The sequence below is a fragment of the Phycodurus eques genome, chromosome 2 (genome assembly GCF_024500275.1).
Source record: "Phycodurus eques isolate BA_2022a chromosome 2, UOR_Pequ_1.1, whole genome shotgun sequence".
NCBI classification, from domain to species: domain Eukaryota; kingdom Metazoa; phylum Chordata; class Actinopteri; order Syngnathiformes; family Syngnathidae; genus Phycodurus; species Phycodurus eques.
The window spans coordinates 3,392,799-3,415,637 of NC_084526.1; the positions used below are offsets into that span (position 1 = coordinate 3,392,799).

General features: G+C 41.8%; 3 protein-coding genes across 4 annotated transcripts; 2 read left to right on the forward strand and 1 right to left on the reverse strand.

The window, feature by feature from the left end:
- Positions 1–299: 299 nt before the first annotated feature.
- Positions 300–5,511, forward strand: LOC133417931 (gastrula zinc finger protein XlCGF57.1-like). The gene is made up of 2 exons (XM_061706174.1): positions 300–712; positions 3,241–5,511. The coding sequence occupies exons 1-2, from the start codon at positions 592–594 to the stop codon at positions 4,401–4,403; spliced, it is 1,284 nt and encodes a 427-aa protein (XP_061562158.1). The 5' UTR covers positions 300–591; the 3' UTR covers positions 4,404–5,511.
- Positions 5,512–6,426: 915 nt separating this feature from the next.
- Positions 6,427–9,358, reverse strand: LOC133417760 (E3 ubiquitin-protein ligase TRIM35-like). 2 transcript variants are annotated; one of them, XM_061705854.1, is made up of 3 exons: positions 9,303–9,358; positions 7,864–9,226; positions 6,427–7,758 (listed from the first exon to the last, which is right to left on the reverse strand). In XM_061705854.1, exons 2-3 carry the CDS (start codon positions 8,299–8,301, stop codon positions 6,916–6,918), a joined length of 1,281 nt encoding a protein of 426 aa, XP_061561838.1. In that variant the 5' UTR covers positions 8,302–9,226; positions 9,303–9,358; the 3' UTR covers positions 6,427–6,915. The 2 variants fall into 2 exon arrangements, with proteins under 2 accessions (XP_061561838.1, XP_061561829.1); XM_061705845.1 differs by having other exon boundaries at positions 6,427–9,226.
- Positions 9,359–9,875: 517 nt separating this feature from the next.
- On the forward strand, positions 9,876–20,865 carry LOC133417746 (gastrula zinc finger protein XlCGF57.1-like). Its single transcript, XM_061705819.1, has 2 exons — positions 9,876–10,292; positions 16,928–20,865. Exons 1-2 carry the CDS (start codon positions 10,166–10,168, stop codon positions 18,205–18,207), a joined length of 1,407 nt encoding a protein of 468 aa, XP_061561803.1. The 5' UTR covers positions 9,876–10,165; the 3' UTR covers positions 18,208–20,865.
- Positions 20,866–22,839: the final 1,974 nt, after the last annotated feature.

Here is a 22,839-nt window from a genome sequence, read left to right on the forward strand (position 1 = left end):
TGGTGATTTTGGTGGTACTTGGAGAGCCAAGCATTCTTTACGGTGGTACTTGGTGTCAAACAGCACAGTACAGCAATTAGTAAAAATACAGTACCTAAGTTATATTGTCAGAATAATTTACTCTTAAATGTGTGGAATTACGTGATATAGTATAATGAACGTTTAAACTCCTGGAAACTTCCAAAAGCCTCATAACCGATCCCTGTATTGATAATGTATACTGATTGAACGATAGCACCAAGTTTGTCCAAGATGAGAAGCCGTAGCTGTACTACTTTCGCCCCAGACCGACTTCCGTATATGGTTTGTGTAGCCAAACCAGATCACACGCGCTCCCCTGAATAATTATTCCTGAATTAGTACAGAACGGGACTGAAGCGTTGACACGCTACGTCTCATCGCGACTTTATTGGGGTAAAATATCATGAATGAAATATTCGTGTCCGGGATAAATTCCTTCACATTGAAGCTTTTTCGAGCTAGCTTAGCTCATCTTGCTAGCTGCTAAAAAGAGAGACACCCCTTGGTTATCAACACATCGCTCAGCAGTGGTCAATATTGAGTGTAAAGTGTTGTGATTGTCGTGAGGAAATGTGCGCAAGAAAGACAGCAGAGTATGCGGAGAAGCTTTCTGGAACAAAAGCGGACGAGCGACAACGTCGACTTCTGGACGATGTTTTCAAGCAGGCTCGAGTTGTGTTATACCGAGCAGGTTTGTGCACTTATTACTCTCAGTTGACACCACTTTCTATTAGTAGAAGTATTCCTTTATTTCTGAATTGATTCCTCTTTCCTCAAGTCGAATATCCTATCGCCTATCACTTTGTGGTAAAAGATTCTTACCGTTCAAATGCTCCTCATCACTAAATAACTGAAGTGTCAAAAGTGTAGTAGTAGTTAAAACACAATTGCAGAAAAGCATAAGCAGCCATGGAATTGATCAAATGCCCTCAGGCAATGCTGAACACGCACGCACAAATCAGTAACACATCGTTTTTTATTATTCTTTTAAAAAGTCAAAATCCTCTGATTTCCTTCGTCCTCAATGAAACCAGACAAATTATCTTTGTGCTTTCAGCAAAGCAAGACTATGTGGAAGTATATTTGTGCCATCGCAGTTTCAATTTGAATTATTGATACTGATTTTTTGTTTTAGTTATTCGAAACGGAGCATAAACAAAGCTTATACAGAACAGTACCAATAACAAGACACTAACGAAATTTTTAAAAAAAGTCAGAGCTCTAATCATAAAACTAAACATAAAACTACACATTCATATCAATCTACATAGTCAACACTTGTTTGGTTTTAACACGTCTAAATGTTCCCCCCCCCCCCCCAAGTTATTCTACTTCCGTCATATCAACTAAAAACAGTGGGTGACGTCATGAATCTGCATCTATGGATAAATTGTTGCGCAATAATAATCAGGGTGTTATACATTATTTCCCGTGTTTTTTTTCTTTTGTGTTATTTTTCCATATTTAATTTCTTTGTATTCCATCTTGGGTGATTTGTTGTCCTTTGAAGATATCCACCGTTTAAATGCTTCCCAAAACATTTCATTTTTTTACAACAATCCCCAAAAAATTAATTTTCAAATGTCTCTCAGTAAGAATCATACAAAAAAAAAAAGTTTCTTTGCACGATGTTAAATATTTGTCTTGGAAAATCATTGCAAGGATCGAAATGAAATGTGTTTCGCTGATACGAGTAGAGAAAGCAAGCAGTCATTCAACTTCCAATCCAGCCAAATCATGGACCATGTTATAGTCTGCAGGCGCCCTCTACTGGTAGGAACCTCATACAGCAGCTAAGCGATTAATTTCGTATTTTACGTCCTGATAGAGTTGCATCATCATTATTATTATTATTACTTTTTTTTTTAAAAAATCTCCATGCCTTTTCCTGTTTACAATATTTAGTAGAAGCTACCAGTTCCTGGCTGGGGAGAGAGCGGCGTGCCTTATGGTGCCTTCAATTTACACTGAAAGTCCGAACTCGGAGCTCAGAACAACACATTCAAATGCTGTTTGCGTGAGTAGTAGATAGCATAAATTCTATGTCGGACTGGTCAGATTCATCCGCCTTGCTGATTTGGAGATCCAACTTTGGGGTGGGGGGATACTGATTAACATTCTGACTCGGATATCGGAAATGATGACCTTTGTGTATAATGTCGGAGCACACAAACGCCAGACTCGCGATGCGCTTTGTTGCTACGCGGATTCTTCTGGCCACTTCACGCACCCTCCTGCCAGATTTGCACTTTGTCTGGAAAAACTCTCAAATGTGGGTGTTCCCTCTCAAATTTGGCCTTGCACATAATCAAGCACATTTCGCATTACCCACTCCAGAGGCTGTCGTAAGTCCAGCGCCCCGTGAAGGTCAAACATCATATTGCACACATGTTGCATACATCTGATGTTTTCCCCTAATGATTAGTAGGTGAGTTTTTCCAGCGATAGGTTCCAAAAGAAAGAAAAAAACCGGTGAATTCGCAAATTATGCTCTGCAAATATGTGGTGGATTATTGTACCACATCCGCGGATCGCACAGTGTGTGAGAGAGAGTTTGAGGGAAAGTCCCGCTCTTTTTTGGAGGGTAACCCCATGTTACTTTTAAGGGACAATAAAACACACATCAATTATTTGTCATTCTGAAAATGGATGATTTTGTTCTTTTAATTACTGAATTGCTCAATGGCCTTTGAAAGGAACATAAATGTGCCTCTCAACGTCATATAGGTTTTTGATAAACATTGTCAAAAACATCCATCCATCCATCCATTTTCTGAGCCGCTTATCCTCACTAGGGTCGCGGGCATGCTGGATCCTATCCCAGCTGTCATCGGGCAGGAGGCGGGGTACACCCTGAACTGGTTGCCAGCCAATCATAGGGCACATACAAACAGACAACCATTCGCACTCACATTCACACCTACGGGCAATTTAGAGTCTCCAATTTATGCATGTTTTTTGGGATGTGGGAGGAAACCGGAGTGCCCGGAGAAAACCCACGCAGGCACGGGGAGAACATGCAAACTCCACACAGGCGGGGACGGGGATTGAACCCGGGTCCTCAGAACTGTGAGGCTGACGCTCTAACCAGTCGGCCACCGTGCCGTGTCAAAAACATGTATAAACAATAATACACAACATAAAAATCACAATATGCGACTTCACAGAGCAAAGATTGACTTTACCAAGCATGTTTGTTTATCTTCTTGTGTCCTCCAGACATCAGTGAAGAGTATGTTTGTCCTGAGCAACAGGACCCAGAGATCCCCCACACCGAAGGGGACGAGGAACCAGAACCGCCCACTGACATTAAAGAGGAAGAACAAGAGGCTGATATCACCAAGTTGCCATTGACTGTTGTCATTGTGAAGAGTGAAGATGATGAAGACCAAGATCAGAAGTCAGAGCTTCATCCCAGCCTAAGTGAGGAGAACAGAGGGGCAGAGCCTCAGAGCAGCAGCTCAAGTCAAGATGCGACAACAGAAGGGGATGGAGACCATTGTGGAGGACCACGAGCAGACAGCCTCTTGGCTCCACTGTCAAATAGTGACGACATAACGACACACTCTTCAGACACTGATGATGAACTCTGCAAAGGTGAAATGACGCGTCAAACTGATGATAAACGCTGGAAATGTTCTCAGTGTGGGAAAACGTTTGATGCCAAGTATAATTTAAAAGTACACATGAGAACACACACTGGAGAAAAGCCCTTCGCTTGCTCAATATGTGGTAAAAAATTTTCTGTCAAGGGATATTTAAGCTCACACATAAGAATACACACTGGAGAGAAACCATATGCATGCTCAGCTTGTGATAAATGTTTCTCTAGACTGGGGCAGTTAAAAACACACAGGAGAACTCATACTGGAGAAAAACCTTTTGTCTGCTCAGTTTGTGGTAAAAGCTTCTATATAAATGGAGGTTTAATAAGACACTCAAGAATACACACAGGAGAGAAACCTTTTGCGTGCTCAATTTGTGGTAAAAGATTCTTACTAAAGACACATTTAAGAACACATACACGAACTCACTCTGAGGAGAAACCTTTTGTCTGTTCAGTTTGTGGTAAAGCATTCTCTAGAATGGGAACTTTAAGATCACACACAAAAACTCACACTGGGGAGAAAGCCTTTGCCTGCTCAGTTTGCGGGAAAAGATTTGCTGAAAAGGGATGTTTAAAAAGACATACAAGAACACACACAGGAGAGAAACCTTTTCCCTGCTCAGTTTGTGGTAAAAGATTCTCTGTAAAGGGACGTTTAATACGGCATACAAGAACACATACTGGCGAGAAACCTTTTGCCTGCTTAATTTGTGGTAAAAGATTTATTCAAAAGGTACAATTGGGAACACACATGAAAGCACACACTGGACAGTAACCGTTTACTGGTTCTCCACCCCAAATTTAAAGAGGAAGACGAGGATGATATCAACAAATTGCCATGGACTGGTGTAATTGTGAGGAGTGATGATGATGCACCCTCCAAAGTTGATATGTCACACTGATAACAAACACGGGAAATGTTTTCAATGGGACAAAACGTTTGGTGCCAAGACAGATCGGACAAGGCACATGATACTCCACACTTACAGGGAAAGATGAACTCGGAAAGGGCATTTGACCATACACACTAGAGCACACACAATGCATTTCAGTCAATTCCACATGATGGTTTGGAATGGTTTTATGTTTTAATTTCTATGTATTTTGATTTGATTGATTTTTTGTTCTGATTCTGAATTGTAATAACCGTGCAACATTGTGATTCTGTATTTTATACTGTATGTGTATGACTTTTGTTTTTCTTGGAAGCTCTTCATCCGGAACCTTAAGGACGAAACAAAATTATTTGAAATAGACAGGGCGAGAACACACATTGGTGAGAAACTGTTCAATTGCAGTGTGTGTGAGAAAAGATTCTCTCATCTCTGTTTAAGTAACGGAAGTGTTTTGGTGAGAAGCGCAGCAGTATATGAAGCTTCAAATAATTTGTAAAGAAACCAACACTTTGTGGTAAGCCATAAAAGTGTCTGTCTGGTGCTGAATAAAATACAGTGATAGAGTTCAGTATCTTTTGTAGGGTAAATGCAGTAACGCAACACAGAACTGTAGGGCTTTTCTTTCAGTTAAAGGAACCTGTGTTTTAAAATCACCTATTAACTCTCGAGGTTCCATGCGTGTTCCTTTTCGTGAAAGAACTAAAATGATAACGACGTGTTAAAAGCCAACCAATTTATTCTTGACAGAGGAGTCTATACATTTTTCAGAGCTCTGGGTCCGCAGCTACCCCTATCTTAGCCTTAGCACAGATAGTGTTGACTGAACAAAACTATCTGTTCCTGCCCCAGACTTATACAATGTTTAAAAGATGAAGTGGAATCGTCTTTGTCTGATTGGTCCAGGGTCCATTGACGTCATCGTTGCTATGCAGAATGATGGCCGTTTGCCGCTGGTGCCAGACGCTGTCTCAACATTTCTTGCTTCTCATAAAGTTTACAGCAATCCTTTGTAGCCACTGTTATCTCCGACAGATGTTCTCTGTGGCCTCCAATGCACCCTACTGGGAGGTTTCAAGCAGCACACCCCCACACTGATTTACATTTTATCCTCACTGCAACAAAGCACCAATGTTCAAGCCCAGACCGGTTAAACAATAATACCATATCACATTACAGTATTTATTTTAGACTACGCAAGCAGTTCTTGACCACAATAACTTATCCACAGGAAGAGCACAGCTATACAGCATTGAGGCAGTCTACCGTTACGAACAGCATTGCATGGGCTGCACCAGCGAAGAAGAGCAGCGACTTGTCTTTTCAGTGTTGTTCACGATTGGCCCACCGTGCCGCTGATATTAATTTCTTCTTAAAAAAAAAAAAGAGAGCAATTGAGGAACAACGAGCTGCAACTGACCAATACACCTTTACTACTTCAACATGGCCCAAATGGAGTAGACAGAAGTAAAGCCTAAGAGTGCCAAGCCCATTTACCAATTGAAAAAGACATTTTGGAAGCAGCTGTTACAAAAATAATTATTTATATACCAAGACTCTGTAGAGAGTCTTGGTATATTCTTTAAGATTCAGCTGAATCTGAAAAAATAAATAAAAATAAAAACATTCCCAATCTTATGTAAGAGACATACGTGCATCATGCACACAGGAGTGTTGTGTGGCACATTGTAAAATAGTCATCCCCCAATTACACTTTTGTATACAACACAAATGACTGTTTGCCAGTATTCATTGTAGTTAAAACCCCTGTATATTCAATAAGAATCTTCTTTATGATTATGATCGTTATAGTTTATGCATTTTTTGCAAGTGCTGAGGTGTGATTGTTGTATGTGATTGTCTTGCTTCTTCCACTGGAACAGTCTTCATTAACCACACATAGCGTCTCTCTCAAATGTTGATTTATAACATATTCTCTGTAGTTTTTGATTACACTGATACTTATCAATACAGCTACAACCACAAAGTACAATTATTTTGGATGGGAGGTGTCAGACACCTAGTAGTGACCATTGCTCCCATCAAAATAAAATAGAAGCGAGTCTTTCATATACAACTGTCAGGAAAATAAAAGTCACAAAAGAGTGTGGAGTAATCATTGAGAAGAAAACAATATGTCTTCAGATTATTAAAACAAACATTTAAACAAAACATTTTTGATCAGATATATTTTTTTCCGACATGGTCTCTTAAAACCGAAATACTGTATGAATTCAAAATGATGTTTTCTAGTTATTGAACAGTTCAATCACTGTAAAATATCCCTTGTGGGTGAAAGAAATATCTTATTCAAAGTGACATATCATATTCAATGAACCATCTTGCAACTTTTTATTTACCATGTCGTTGCAGCATTCTGGCAGCAAATTATCATCACAGACTTTGAGTTGTAACAAAAAGTGTAAGTGGTATTATTTTCAGAGGACCTTTATCCTCTGTGTAAAAGTAAGGATAGATTTTCATGCTAGCAGACAAATTCGGCCAATTTGAAAAGTTCTTCCTTGTGGATATCTCAGTGTTTGTAAGCGATTCGGATAATGAAATGGATCTTTCGTTAGTGTCCACATGAATTCGAATCCTCTGCAGTTTTACTGGCGGATTCCAGGATTCATATCGCCCTGATAACTTTTTGTATTTATCATCACTGAATCCGATGATCGATGTGAATACGCTAGGGGGCGAATCAGGTTCCCCCCACGCGACCCCCAGTCGCCAGTCAGCGTTGTCTCCCACGTCGACTTCCCAGACCTGTGTTCCTGAGTCCAAAGCGGAACCGAGGACACCGTTCCAGTACTGACACCTCTCGGGATTCTTTGGATGATGCTCTCCATCTTTAACGCTCACACTGGTCAGATCTTCAGACAGACTGAGTTCCGGACCGGCCGTGTTTGGGTCCAGAATCACGGGACTGAAGGAGACCATCTCCTTCATTCGTTCCCACACGGTGAACTTGAGGTTGCCCACATGTTTGACTTCATCCAGCAGCGCCCCGGGGAGCACGTTAGGCTTCTTGGGCAGCTGCTGGATTCTACTCATTGCAGCCTGGTAGTTGTTCATGAAGGAAACGTGGTCAGATGTGAGCTGCTCCTCTGCGGTTCTGATCATGTCTGACAGAGCGGCCCTGTCTCTGTTGAGAACCTCAATCTTCTTCTTCATCATCTGACTCTTCCTCTGCTCTTCCTCCCTCAGAGCAGACAACTTGGCCTCCTCCTCAACCTGCAGAAAGCGATGAAGCTCTTCAAAATTCTGCTTAATCTTGCTTTCAACCTGGTCCGCCTGGACCTTGATGTACTCTGCTAGTTCACTGCAGTTGTCTCTCACCTCATCGTACACTTCCAGACATTTCTTTACTCTCTCCAGGCCTTCCTGGAATTTCTTTCTGTGATCTGGCGCAGCTTCATCAAGGGGACGGACCTTGTGGCCAGCGTGGATTTCTGCATCTCTGCAGATGATGCACACAGACTCCTGGTGGTCCAAGCAGAAGAAATTCAGTTTGTCCTTGTGCAACCTGCAGATGTCCTCTGCCTCCACCGAGGCCTGTAAAAAGGCCTCAGACGCATCCCTCGGTGCCAAGTTGCGAGGTAGATCCATCGAGTTACACCTTTTCCTACAGAGTGGACACGATCTTTCTCCTTCCTGCTCCCACCACCGCTGCACGCACGCACGACAGACGCTGTGACTACACTGAAGTATAACAGGATCTTTGAAGATTTCCAAACACTTCGGACATTGGAGATCATCTTCAACTTGGCTAGCCATGGTCCACTTAAAGCAACTGAAAGTATGGTTGTGCCCACGTACGCCCTGCCTCAGAGTTTTGCTAGCCCGTTTTTAGAAAAATGTCAGACAGGTTAGATCACATTTTATCAGCCGTTGGCATATCAGACAGGGAGTCAAGTTTCACAACCGTATCAGCCAAGCAGACATTCAAGTCATTCAAGTTGCAAAGTATTGCTCTCCTATTTTCAAAACGTGATACAATATCATCACTACAAATATGTGGCAAGCTGAAATGTTGTTGTTTGTCCTTTTGGTCAGCACTCGTAGGAGGTGCCATCTGGTGCCATCAAATAATATTTACCTTACCTCTCTCACACACAGACACACGCAAACTCTCAAACTCAGCAAATAACAATCGATCAGACAGAAAAACAGTGAGAAAGCACCATCTTCCATGTCTGATGGAAGGCATGAAACCGATGACATGCTTCCAAATCTTTTGTCCTCTGGAATTTGGAGCCAGTTGAACCGGCAATAGACAGAGGGAGGGACTAGTTGCCCGCAGAGCCAATCAGCATTCAAGATTCTATCTGTCTCTCTCACTGGAGACAGTCACCCCACACTGAATCTATGGAGGTTTATTCTTTAGAGAGTTTTTCTTGCCTCTGTTGCCGATTGCTTGCTCAGCCGGGGGTTCAGTTGGTCTTAGTTATAATTGTGTTTCTCAAACCTCGTAATTACACATTTTGCAGACAAACATTGCCAAAAAAATGCATTAACAATCATGGACAATGAAATGCACAACATAAAATTCACCTCATACATGTAAGACTTGGAATTACCATTAAAGCACATTTAACGAAACACACAAGAACACACACCGGAGAAAACACTTTTGCCTGCTAATCCTGCACATTCAGTTCCAGTGAACATTGAGGACTGGTTGAGGATCCACGAAAACACACTGGTGAGAAACAATTTCTGTGATCATTTAGTTTCTCTTTAAAGCAAAGTTTATTAAGGCAGACAAGAACACTCACCAGGGAGAAGCCTTTTGCTTGTTCATGTTGTGATAAAGGATTCATTCTTAAGACACAATTGAACAAACCTGCTTAGTGTGTCGTAAAAGATTCTCTGTAAGTCGCAATTGCACAAGACAGAAGAGAACACGCCAGTCAAAAACAATTTGTCTGCTCGGTTTGTGGTAAAAGATTCACTCAGAAATTCACATTGAGAACACACACGACAACTCACATTGCTGAGAAACAATTCAGCTGCAGTATTTGTGATAAAAGATTCCATGTCAAGCGACAGGTCAAGAGACACAAGTGTGTTGGTGAGAAGAGCAGTGGTCAATTAAGTTTTAAATGATTTATCAATACAATTTGACTCTGTGGCAAGATGGTAGTGTGTATGTGATCCAGACTAAAATACTAACAATCTTCAAACTGATAGTATTCAGTATCTATAATTGTAGAAGCCTAAATGAAGTCAAGATAAACTCTATGCGTTTTCTTTGGCCAAGTCATTTGAAGTTTCATTTTGCGTGCTCGTAATCACGGTACGTTGTTTGTCCGAGTGGAGTTGCCGTATTACTTCCGCGGCACGTCTACTTCCGTATACGTTTTATGTCACCACGCGCGTTCAACTAAATCGTTCTAAACTCGAATAAGCACTGAACGCAGCGAAGCCTCAACGCAGTACCTCCCACCGCGACTAAACAAGAGTAAAAACATCATTCATCAAATCTTCGTGTCCGCATAAACTCGTCTCGTTGAAGCTTCCAGTTAGCTTAAACTTAGCTTAGCTTGCTAGCTACTAACAACGAGACGCGTTTTTTTGTTATCACATCACGAAGCAGAGATCGAGTGCGAGTGTAAAGTGTTGTGATTTTCGTGTGAAAATGTGTGCAAAAAGTGTGAAAGAAGAAGAGTACGAGGAGGAACTTTGTGGAACAAAAGAGGACAAGCGAAAACGTCAACGACTAGACGCTGTTTGCGAGCAGCCACGAGTTGTGTTCCTCGAAGCAGGTTTGTATACGTTTTAGCCTACTCTTGTTTTGTCAATAGTTTATTTTTCTTAACATATTTGAACGTCCCATGAAGTTGTATCATAATATCTAGAATGGTTGGTTAACAACCAGACTCTGCCTGAGTTCGTGTGACTTGTACACTTCCAGGGGAAATTCTAGGAGTTAGGGATTCTGACAGTTTCGGGGCCCGAGGACATCCCGATGGATAACAATCTTATCCATCATGAGGCTATCAGTGTGTACACACACACACAATAGGAGTTTCAATGGTAATGGACATCAAGTCAGCTAGTCACTTGCACTTTTGTTTTAAATATTAACACTTGCACATGGCAGATGCTTGCTTCTCATATTCCAAATAAAGAAGGACAGTGGTACTGTCTGACCACCTGTAACCTTTCCTAGATAGAAAAAAACGTCAGCTAACTCCTGCCTAACAATATAAATAGTGACCTACAGTGAAGTGCATCAGTAATGTGGCCTGTTAATGATAATAATGTGCTGGTATTGAGTGGTAGACGTTGAGGAATTGGCCATATCATACATCATATCATCAGGTAGGTCCTACTTAGACCACTCATCCATATAAGTGGAAGGTATAACTCTGCGCAGACTGCGCTCGCTGCTCAGAACCTAAGTGGGAGAGATGGTGTGGATCAAACCTTTTTTGAGGCAAAATGGGGGGTACTGTATTTTGGTTGTGAAAATATGAAGTTTCAACCAAGTATTGTTTGGATTTAACACATTTCTAGCTTGTTAACAAAAAAGAGGACGTATAGTAAAAAAATATCGAAAGAGCTGTCAGTTCGGGGGTGCTTCAGAAATGGGCTGGACGCACCTGTACTACACATCATCATCATCATCTTCATCTTCCTTACTGCTTATCCTCATTAGGGCCACGAACGTGCTGGAGCCTATCCCAGCTAACTTCGGGCAAGAGGCGGGGTACACCCTGAACTGGTCGCCAGCCAATCGTAGCTGTGACACCTTAAATTATTTCCTCAAATCCAGTGGTGGATGGTCAGGGCCAGCAAGGCCATCTCTGCGGGATGCACTGACCCATGTTTACAACATAAATTCTAATATTTGTTCCATTAGAATGTATCAATTTACTCCCAACCACATATTCTCTTCAATTTGTAGTGTTTCTTTTGGCTGCACTGCTTCCAGTACATATAAGTGGATGTTAGATTTTCTTGTGCAATCAGATTTCAGCCACTGTCTGCTGTCAATATAATCTAATCTAATAATAAGTAGTGTGATTTAAACCACAGTATATTAAAAATGGGATCGTTTCTTTAGCCAATTAGATTTCATATTGTACCTGTAGCACATAATAACATCAATAGATCAATTATAATTATATTGGAGATATGAAAAATATGAACAATGGTACCTGAACAATTCTTTAAAAAGTAAATTTTAAATTTGGTTTTACACTTAATCTCTTTTGTCAGTGCAAGTGCATACGAGCGGTCAGTAGGAGGAAGAGACAACAAGTGGCAATAGCATTCACTGTAGTAAGCACACAGCAGCCAAGAGTCACATCGCAGAAAACAAAGAGATCAGTGATTCCAAACAGTCGTGCCACAGGAAATTATCAAATTTTACCTTACTGGTCCCAAAATTATTATGTATTTACTACAAATAATGTGATACCTATGTATGGTCACGAGCTGTGGGTCGTGACCGAAAGAACGAGATCCCGGATACAAGCGGCCGAAATGAGTTTCCTCCGCAGGGTGTCCGGGCTCTCCCTTAGAGATAGGTTGAGAAGCTCGGTCATCGGGGAGGATCTCAGAATCGAATCGTTGCTCCTCCACATCGAGAGTAGCCAGATGAGGTGGCTGGGGCATCTGATTCGGATGCCTCCCGGACGCCTCCCTGGTGAGGTGTTCCGGGCATGTCCCACCGGGAGGAGACCCCGGGGACGACCCATGACACGCTGGAGAGACGATGTCTTTTGGCTGGCCTAGGAACGCCTCGGGATCTCCCCGGAAGAGCTGGATGAAGTGGCTGGGGAGAGGGAAGTCTGGGCGTCCCTGCTAAAAGTACTGCCCCCGCGACCCGACCTCGGATAAGTGGTAGAAGATGGATGGATGGATGGATGGATGGGTCGATGGATAATGTATCTTAGTTCATTTATGCCAGAAAAATATAGTGACATGCACAACAATGTCATGCTCTACAATTATCATAATCATCTTTATTTGCCAAGTATGTTAAAAGCAGCATTGCCACAGTTACCTTGAAAAAGTAACTTAGTTACAGTATTTTGTCGTGTATAATGCACACCCATGTATAATACGCACCCCCAAAGTTGAGCTCAAAATTCTGGAAAACCCTTCTACCGATGTACAATGCATTTTTACAATGCATGATTTTGCTTCTACCCATATGAAGTATTATCTGTATTTTGTTAGTTTTTTTTTTCCCCCAAATAATTATTCTGAAGTTAAACACTTGGTTTGAGCACTTCATCCTTTTTTTAATTTACTTGCTCTTATTTTGAAAATCACAGCCCTGCTTTTATTTAGTAAATGAGAAAACACACAGTTGTGCTCATATGTTTGATTACCCAGGTAGAATTTGTAAGATGGCGGCACGGTGGCCGACTGGTTAGAGCGTCAGCCTCACAGTTCTGAGGACCCGAGTTCAATCCCCGGCCCTGGCTGTGTGGAGTTTGCATGTTCTCCCCGTGCCTGCGTGGGTTTTCTCCGGGCACTGCGGTTTCCTCCCACATCCCAAAAACATGCATTAATTGGAGACTCTAAATTACCCGTAGGTGTGAATGTGAGTGTGAATGGTTGTCTGTTTGTATGTGTCCTGCGATTGGCTGGCAACCAGTTCAGGGTGTACCCCGCCTCCTGCCCGATGACAGCTGGGATAGGCCCCAGCACGCCCGCGACCCAAGTGAGGAGAAGCGGCTCAGAAAATGGATGGATGAATTTGTAAGATGGGTACAATTCTAGAAAACATGAAGGACCAGGCAAAACATCCATCCATCCATCCATATTGGAATGAAAATGTAGGCTACACCTTTTTCATAACCACTAGATGGCGGCATACATTTATAAAAACGTGAAAGTTTTTTTTCCCATTTGCCCCTATACCTATGTATAATGCGCACTATTGACTTTTGACAGTTTTTTTGGGGGGGGGGTGTGTGTGTGTGTATTATACACGATAAATTATGGTACTTTACTGATTACTTGATTTCAAAAGTAACTAAGTTAGAAAAAAGTAACTTTTGAGTTACTCTCAGCAGCTGCCAAGTGGCATAAATATCACTTATCCACAGTACAAAAAAAGCCTTAGCTTAACTGTACCCATTACGTGGTAATGTACGCCACCAAGTTACAGAATGATGTCATCAACATGAACCAATAACTTAAATATTACTGTAGTTGAAGCTACATTAAATTAGCAATTTTGTGCAGACTTGCCATGCCAAATCCAGTTAAGTACATAAACATGGCAACAAGCACACCACTCTCAGTACACTTTTAACTGATAGATTGATAGATGCCAATTGCGGTCCATGAAGGCAACAACTGTGTGTGTGTGTGGGTGTGTGTGTGCATTTGTGCATGCGTGTATATTCATAATCAGAATCATCTTTATTTTGCCAAGTATGTTAAAAAGGCGCGGCACAGTGGGCGACTGGTTAGAGCGTCAGCCTCACAGTTCTGAGGATCAGGGTTCAATCCCTGGTCCCGCCTGTGTGGAGTTTGCATGTTCTCCCCGTGCCTGCGTGGGTTTTCTCCGGGCACTCCGGTTTCCTCCCACATCCCAAAAACATGCATGAATTGGAGAGTCTAAATTGCCCGTAGGTGTGAATGTGAGTGCGAATGGTTGTTTGTTTGTATGTGCCCTGCGATTGGCTGGCAACCAGTTCAGGGTGTACCCCGCCCAATGATAGCTGGGATAGGCTCCAGCGCGGCCGCGACCCAAGTGAGGAGAAGCGGCTCAGAAAATGGATGGATGGATGTTAAAAAAGCACACAAGGAATTTGCCTCCAGTTGTTGGAGCCGCTCTAGGACGACAACAGTCAATTGACAGAGAACACTTTTGAGACATAAAGACATTGAGAACAATAAAGGGTTGCTAGTAATCTGGTAATGCCGGTACAATATTTTGTAATTTTGTATTTTTTATTTTTGACAATTGTGCAAAAAGATTAAGAGTCCTCGAGCACTTAGAGCTTTTTGAATGTCGAATATAGCAATAGTGACGAGACTTCAAGGGATGTATGCAGTTTAAAGTGACTCGTAGTGCGATAATCTGGGACAATGTCAATTGTGGAAGAATTGCAGGACATTTAGGACATAAAAACGCATGTACAGAGAGTCATTGAGCAATGAACGGGTGCCAGTAATGTGGTAATACTGCTACAGTGACAATTGTGCAAATGATGGAGTCGTCAAGCGATTTAAAGTAACTAGTAGTGCAATAATTGTGATACAATGACATTTTTGACAAATGGTCCAGAGGTGGCTTGCTGATTTTTGTTATAGTTTTTTTTCCTCCATGAAACCATTACTTTAGGTAGTGTGTGAAAGAATTACCTCTTAGTCAAGAGTGTGCCCATTCAGGTGTTAACTGTCTAAGAATAATAAGAACTAACCATAGCAATAATAGCATGATACACTTTGGCCTAATAAATAATCAGTAAAAGCTGCAGCATTATGTTGTCACTTTTAATGTTTTCCTGTAGTATAACAATAAGTCTCACATAAAGCTGTAGAAAGAGAAGCTATAAATTTTGGTTTCTCAGTGCTTTGGTCAAAGTAGCAAGTCTTTTCAAGTCAGTGGGTGAAGTCTCGAGTCATTGCTGTTCAAGTTAAAGTCGACTTGCAAGTCTTGTAACATCTAGTCGAGTCGAATCTGAAGTCATCAAATACATGACTCGAGGCCAAGTCATGTGACTTGAGTCCACTCCTCTGCTGAGTGACAAAGCAAGTAACGCAGAATTACGAAGCGATGAGTACAGTAATAATGTCCCAACAGAGATGTGCGCAATTGGCAATAATGTCACGTCACTCTGGGATTATAAATCAACTGTTTTCAGAAGTTAATGGCAAGAGGGAAGAAGAATTGGAATGTCTGCTGATTTTAGCCTCTTCCCAATCATGCAACAGAATAATACCATTGTGTTCAACTAAACAGGTGCAGATTTTAGACTAAGTGAACCTGAATAAATTGAGATGAAATAATCATTGTTTCAGTATGTACCTATTGTGACATTTTTACCCATTTCTTGTAACCAATTTTGTTGTTAGTAACTTCAGTTTTATGTTTTTTTTCCTTTTTAAATATACTGTTTTGCTATGTAAGTAAGTAAATAAACAGTTTATTTCTTCTTGCAATCCTCTTTTGTGAAGCAGAACATCAGGGAACCGTGTGATAGCACCGATAAATGTCAGGTTCCTGTTGAGGAATACATTGCCAGCTTCAGGGGTTCTTGGTGTATTTTTCATAAAAATCACTGACATATATTTACATAAATACTTTTATTTACATTTAATACAAATGTTTTTTGATAATCACTGACATTTCTTTACATCCATCCATTTTCTGAACCGCTTTTTCTCATTAAGGTCGCGGGTGTGCTGGCGGCTATCTCAGCTGACTGGGGGCGAGGAGGGGTACACCCTGGACTGGTCGCCACTCAATCACAGATGTAGTTACATAAATAACTTCATTTACATTTACTATAACATTATTAACTTTAGATAATCTTTACTATGTGGATCTGATGGTGTCCCAGCTTGCGGTACAATGAATAACATCAAATATTGGTTGGTCATCCTGAAATTTGATGATTTTCTTCTTCCATTTAACCAAACTCCCTTTGAAAGGAGCATGAATGTGATTCTCAAACCTCATTATCATACGTTCGGGGCTGTAGACTAACTTTTTGCACCGGTGCGCTCAACTTTTCTTTCTGCAGCACAAAAGCACAAATTTGCATCAGATTCAACACCACAGTTTTACAGGTTCAGTCTTAAAAAGAGCGAAAAAAAGATAGCTGCCTGTCTTTTTAGTCAATATTGACTAGTAAATGATAAAGTAATAATGTGGTCAACATAAATTTGTTTATTTGAAGTGTGAAATGTGTTTGTGCTTAAAGTGCTTTGTGTGGGAGCATTGGTTCGGACTTTCAGATCTTAAAATTTTTCACGAAGAAGGTGTCAATCGTTATTTTCATTTTATCATCCGTGGCTATTTGTACTCTAAATCAGATGGGATTACTTACTAGGCCAATCAACTAGTCCTGTGACGATAACACAGGCACACGACCACGGCCAATCAGATGGGGGTCCCGCTCTTTACTATCTCTGATTGGTTTAGACCCATCATGGTCTAAACCAATCAGAGATAGTAATGTGTCTGCTTTCAAAGTGGCAGAGATGTTTTTTTTAATTTTAATTTTTTTTTGCAACCTCTCATTTTTTTAAGCGCACTGTTCAGAAATTAGGGTGCACATTGGGACAAAATTAGTCGCACTCTAGAGCCACGATGCTCCTGATAAATTTTACAAAAACCATGTATAAATACACAGGACAATAGTCACACCATGGGACTTAACTTCACCAAACCATGTGCATTTGTCTTCTTTGTGTCCTGCAGATGTCAGTGAAACATTTATTCATTCTCAGCAGCAGGAGCAAGAGCCCCTTCACATTAAAGAGGAAGAGGAGGAGGAAGAGACCCGCCAAATTAAAGAGGAAGAGGAGGAGGACGATATCACCAAGTTGCCATTGACCATTGTCGTAATGAAGAGTGAAGATGAGGAAGACCAAGGGCAGAAGTCACAGCTTCATTCCAGTCAAAGTGAGGAGAACAGCGGGATGGGGCTTCAAAGCAGCAGCTCAAGCCAACACAGGACATCAGAAGTTGATGAAGACCAATGTGGAGGATCACAAGCAGACAGCCTCTTAGCTCCACTATCAAATGATGATGAAGTAACATCCCACTCTTCTGACACAGATGATGATGAACACTCTAAAGGTGATATGACATGTCACACTGACGACAAACGGGAATGTTCTCAATGTGACAAAACGTTTTTCAACAAGTCGTCATTGAAAAGACACATGAGAACACACACTGGAGAGAAACCTTTTGCCTGCTCCATTTGTGATAAAAGATTCACTCAGAAGGGACATGTACGAAAACACAAAAGAACACATACTGGGGAGAAACCTTTTTCCTGCTCAGTGTGTGGTCTTAAAGTAAATCAAAAGTGTAGTTTAACAATTCACATGAGGACACACACTGGAGAGAAACCTTTTGCCTGTTCAGTTTGTGGCAAAAGATTCACTCTGAACACAGGTTTAGTAAGGCATGCAAGAACACACACCGGGGAGAAACCTTTTGCCTGCTCCGTTTGTGGAAAAACATTCACTGTAAAGATCGACTTAATCAGGCACACAAGAACACACACTGGAGAAAAACCTTTTGCCTGTTCAGTTTGTGGTCAAAGATTCACTCGGAAGGCACATTTAGGAAAACACACGAGAACACAATCTAGAGAGAGCCCTTGTTCCTGCTCAGTGTGTGGTCTTAGGGTGAATCAAAAATGTAGTTTAATAATTCACATGAGAACCCACACTGGTGAGAAAACCTTTTCCTGTTCAGTTTGTGGTAAATGCTTCTCTCTTAAGGGAAGTTTAGTAAGGCACGCAAGAACACACACTGGAGAGAAACCTTTTACTAGTTCAATCTGCAACTTTAGTGGAATAGAAAATCTTTGTCCTGAGCAGCAGGAGTGGAGCTCTAGGGTGGAGCAGCAGGCCCTCTACATTAAAGAGGAAGAAGAGGATAATGCCACCGAGTTGCCATTGTCAGGTGCCCCTGTGACGAATATAGATAATGAACACTGTAAAAGTGATATGACATCTCACTGAAAACAAACACTAGAAATGCGCTCAATGTGAAAATATATGGTACCAAATGAAGTTGAAGAAGACACATGATGTTCTACACAAGAGAGAAACCTTTCCATTTCCGAGAAGGGACATTTGAATGCACACACAAGAACATGAAGGAAACTTTTGCCTGCTTAGTAAAAGATTCACTGGGAAGACACTAGAACAAACTGTGGAGAAACATTTTGCCTGCTCAGTCTGTGGTAAGGTTCTTCTACAAGGGACATTCGGAACACACAACAACACACACTGGAGAGAAACCTTTTACAACTTCAGTCTGTAATTTTAATTCAGGACTGGACCGCATTGTCCCGAGCAGCAAGAGTGGCTCCAGGGTGGAGAAGCAGCAGCGTCTCACCACTGCACCTGAGGTTACTGTATGACCAAATTTATATATTTAATCTCGCCAAAGGCTAGCTCCAAGACTGTAAAGCAACTGTCCTGGGTCTGCCCAGTAGTGTAGTTTGGCCTTGTCAACCTTGCGGTTCTGAGACTGACTCTGCTGGACAACACTATGTACAGGTTTGGCAATCCCGAGCATTTGGTGTACTTTGTAAATAAGAAACAAGAATGTGGCTTTCAATGAACAAGGGTAAAATAAAAAAACGGAAACCCGCTGCAGCATCGGAGGTACTTTGAGTCTTTTGATATGGAGGCCCCCTTGTTATTTTTTGTCTTTTATTTTTGGTCTTGGAACACAACTTGGGCATTGTGATCTATTTTTGTTGCCACTGTGCAATTATACATTGTTGAAGGGCTGCAGCTATCGAATATTATGAGAATCTAATATTCTATCGATTATTCAAGTTGATTAATCAAATAATCAGATAAAAACTTACTTAACTTTAAAGTGTATTCTTTATTAACTGATTATTGTTGTTCATTTGTCATTGTATAATGGTTAAACTGAACCAGAAAACAACAATGAAGCAATATCACACCAGAGGGAGTGATGTTGAACTCACAAGTGTTTTTGAAACTGCTACATTAAATTTGTGCCCTTCTCAAATTCTCATTTTTTGCAGTTTCTCCACTTTAATGTTTAAGATCATCAAACAAATGTAAATAACAGACAAAGATAAATATAAAATGCAATTTTTAAATGGTGATTTTTATTTATTAAGGAGAAAAGGGAACTATTCAAAGCTACCTGGCCCTGTGTGAAAAGTAATGGCCCCCTAAACCTAATAACTGGTTGGCCCACCCTCAGCAGCAATAACTGAAATCAAGCATTTTCAATAACTGCCAATGAGTCGTTCACATCTCTGTGGAGATGCTCGGCAACAATGGAGGGTTTTCAAGCACAAACAGCCTTTTAAAGAAAAGGATTCAAGTCCGGACTTTGATGACGCCACTCCAAAACCTTCATTTTTTTTTAAAGCCATTCAGTTAATTTGCTTGTGTGTTTTGGATTGTTGTCCTGCTGCAGAACCCTGCACGCCTCAGCTTGAGGTCACAAACATTCAGGATTTTCTGGTAAAGAGCAGAATTCAGTGTTCCATTAATAACAGTCGTCCAGGTCCTTATTGAGAAAAGCAGCCCTAGACCATCACACTACTACCACCATGTTTGACTGTTTGGTAAGATGTTCTTTTTCTGAAATTCTGTGTTACATTTATACCAGATGTAACAAGATACACACATTTCAAAAAGTTAAATGTTCATCTTGTCAGGCCATAGAAAATCCTCCCAAAAGTCTTGGCATTCAGTTTTTTTTTCTTTCGTTAAAGTAAGACCATCCATTTATTTTCTTTCTTTTTGATCAGCAATGGTTTTTGCCTTGGAACTCTGGCACGGATGCCATTGTTGTCCAGTCTCCTCTTTATTAGGATCCCTGCGCTTCTTTAGATGTTGCCCTGGGTTCCTTTGTGACCTCCTGAAGGATTCATCGCTGTGCTATTGGAGTCATTTTTGTAGGCTGACCACTGCTGAGAAGGTTCACCACTGTTCCATGTTTTCTCCATTTGAGGATAATGGCTTTCACTGTGGTTTGCTGGAGTCCTTAAGCTTCAGAAATGGCTTTGTAACCCTTTTCAGTTAGATGTCAATTACTACTTATTATTTCTCATCTCTTGTTGAGTTTGTTTGGATCGTGGCATTTTGTTACAGCTTTTTGAGAGCTTTTGGCCAACGTCATTTGGTCATTTAGGTTCTATTTAAGTGATTTATGGATCGAACAGGTCTGGAGGTAATCAGATTTGGGTGTGGTCAATGAAAATGAACTCAGCTTTCCAAAAAATGTTATTAGCCACAATTAATTTATGAGTTAATAAGGGGGGCAATTACTTTCTTACACAGGGCCAGGTAGCTTTGAATTGTTTGTTTCCCTTAAAGGAGGTATGGGGTCCTAATGGTCCATATTTCATTAGCAAGTTGATTTTATGCATTTTCCTCCAAGAAAATGAAACTGGCAGTCATTTCCAATAATATCAATCTGTTTTGGAGCAATTGATGAATAACAAATTGCCTTTGAAAATATGCCCCCACCCCCGACCCCACACACACACACACACACACACACACACACACTTTGTTCAAGTTGGTATTATACCGTATATTGCTGTCATACTCTTATGTATTTATGTGTGGGTGTACCTGTATTTATACATGTCTGTATGAATGTTATGTATGAATGTACAGCGTATGTATGTGCAAACCCAAATTCCAGTGAAGTTGGGATGTTGTGTAAAACGCAAATAAAAACTGAATACAATGATTTGCAAATCCTTTTCAACCTATATTTAATTTAATACACTGCAAAGACAAGATATTAAATGTTCAAACTGATAACCATTGTTTGCAAATATTCACTCATTTTGAATTTGATGCCTTGCCTGCAACACGTTCCAAAAAAGCTAGGACCAGGTCATGTTTACCACTGTGTTACATCACCTTTCCTTTTAACAACACTCAATATGCGTTTGGAAACTGAAAACACTAATTGTTGAAAGTTTGTAGATGGAATTCTTTCCCATTCTTGCTTGATGCACAACTTCAGTTGCTCAACAGTCCGGGGTCTCCATTGTCGTTCACAATGCGCTTCATAATGCGCCGCGCATTTTCAATGGGAGACAGGTCTGGACTGCTAGAACGCCAGTCTAGTATTTTCTAGTCTTTTACTACGAGCAGATGCTGTTGTAACTTGCAGAATGTGGCTTGGCATTGTCTTGCTGAAATAAGCAGGGATGTCTCTGAAGAAGACCTTGCAGCATTTGTTGCTCCAAAACCTGTATAAACCTTTCAGCATTATTGGTGCCTTCACAGATTCGCAAGTTACAGATGCCATGGTCACGAACACACTCTAATACCATCACAGATGCTGGCTTTGAAACTTGATCCTGATGACCATCCGGATTGTCCTTTTCCTCCTTGGCCCGGAGAACACCAGTTCCATGATTTCCAAAAACAATTTGAAATGTGGACTCGTCACACTTTTCCACTTTGCGTCAGTCCATTTCAGATGAACACGGGCCCAGCGGCCATTCTGGGTGTTGGTGATATTTGGCTTTCGCTTTGCATGGTAGAGTTTTAACTGCATTTGTAGATGTAGTGACGAACTGTGTTAATTGACAGTGTTTTTTCTGAAGTGTTCCTGAGCCCACATGGCAATATCACTTTCATAATGAGGTAAGTTTTTAATGCAGTGCCGTCTGACGGATCGAAAGGTCGCGGGCATTCAATGTTGATTTTGGGTCTTGCCACTTACGTGCCAAGATTTTACCAGATTCTCTGAATCTTTTGATATTATGGTATGATATGCTTTAATTGCTCCTCCTTGAGCCATCACCTTATCGTGGTGGAGGGGTTTGTGTGTCCAAGTGATCCTAGGAGCTAAGTTGTCTGGGGCTTTATGCCCCTGGCAGGGTCACCCATGACAAACAGGTCCTAGGTGAGGGACCAGACAAAGCACGCCTCAAAGACCCCTTATGATGACGACAAACAATGGACTTCGTTTTCCCTTGGCCGGACACGGGTCAGCGGGGCCCCCCACTGGAGGCAGGCCTGGTGGTGGGTCTTGATGTCGAGCGACTGGTGGCCAGGCCTGCACCCATGGGGCCCGGCCGGGCACAGCCCGAAAGGGTAACGTGGGTCCCCCTTCCCATGGGCTCACCACCTGTGGGAGGGGCCATAGGGGTCGGGTGCAGTGTGAGCTGGGCGGTGGCCGAAGGCGGGGACCTTGGCGATCCGATCCCCGGCTACAGAAGCTGGCTCTAGGGACGTGGAATGTCACCTCTCTGGCAGAGAAGGAGCCCGAGCTGGTGTGTGAGGTCGAGAAGTTCCGACTAGATATAGTCGGACTCTCCTCCACACACAGCTTGGGCTCTGGTACCAGTCCTCTCGAGAGGGGTTGGACTCTCTTCCACTCTGGAGTTGCCCACGGTGAGAGACGCCGAGCAGGTGTGGGTATACCTATTGCTCCCTGGCTCGGCACCTGTACGTTGGGGTTCACCCTGGTGGACGAGAGGGTAGCCTCCCTCCGCCTTCGGGTGGGGGGACGGGTCCTGACCGTTGTTTGTGCCTATGCACCAAACAGCAGTTCAGAGTACCCACCCTTTTTGGAGTCCTTAGAGGGGGTGCTGGAGAGCGTCCCCGGTAGGGACTCCATCGTTC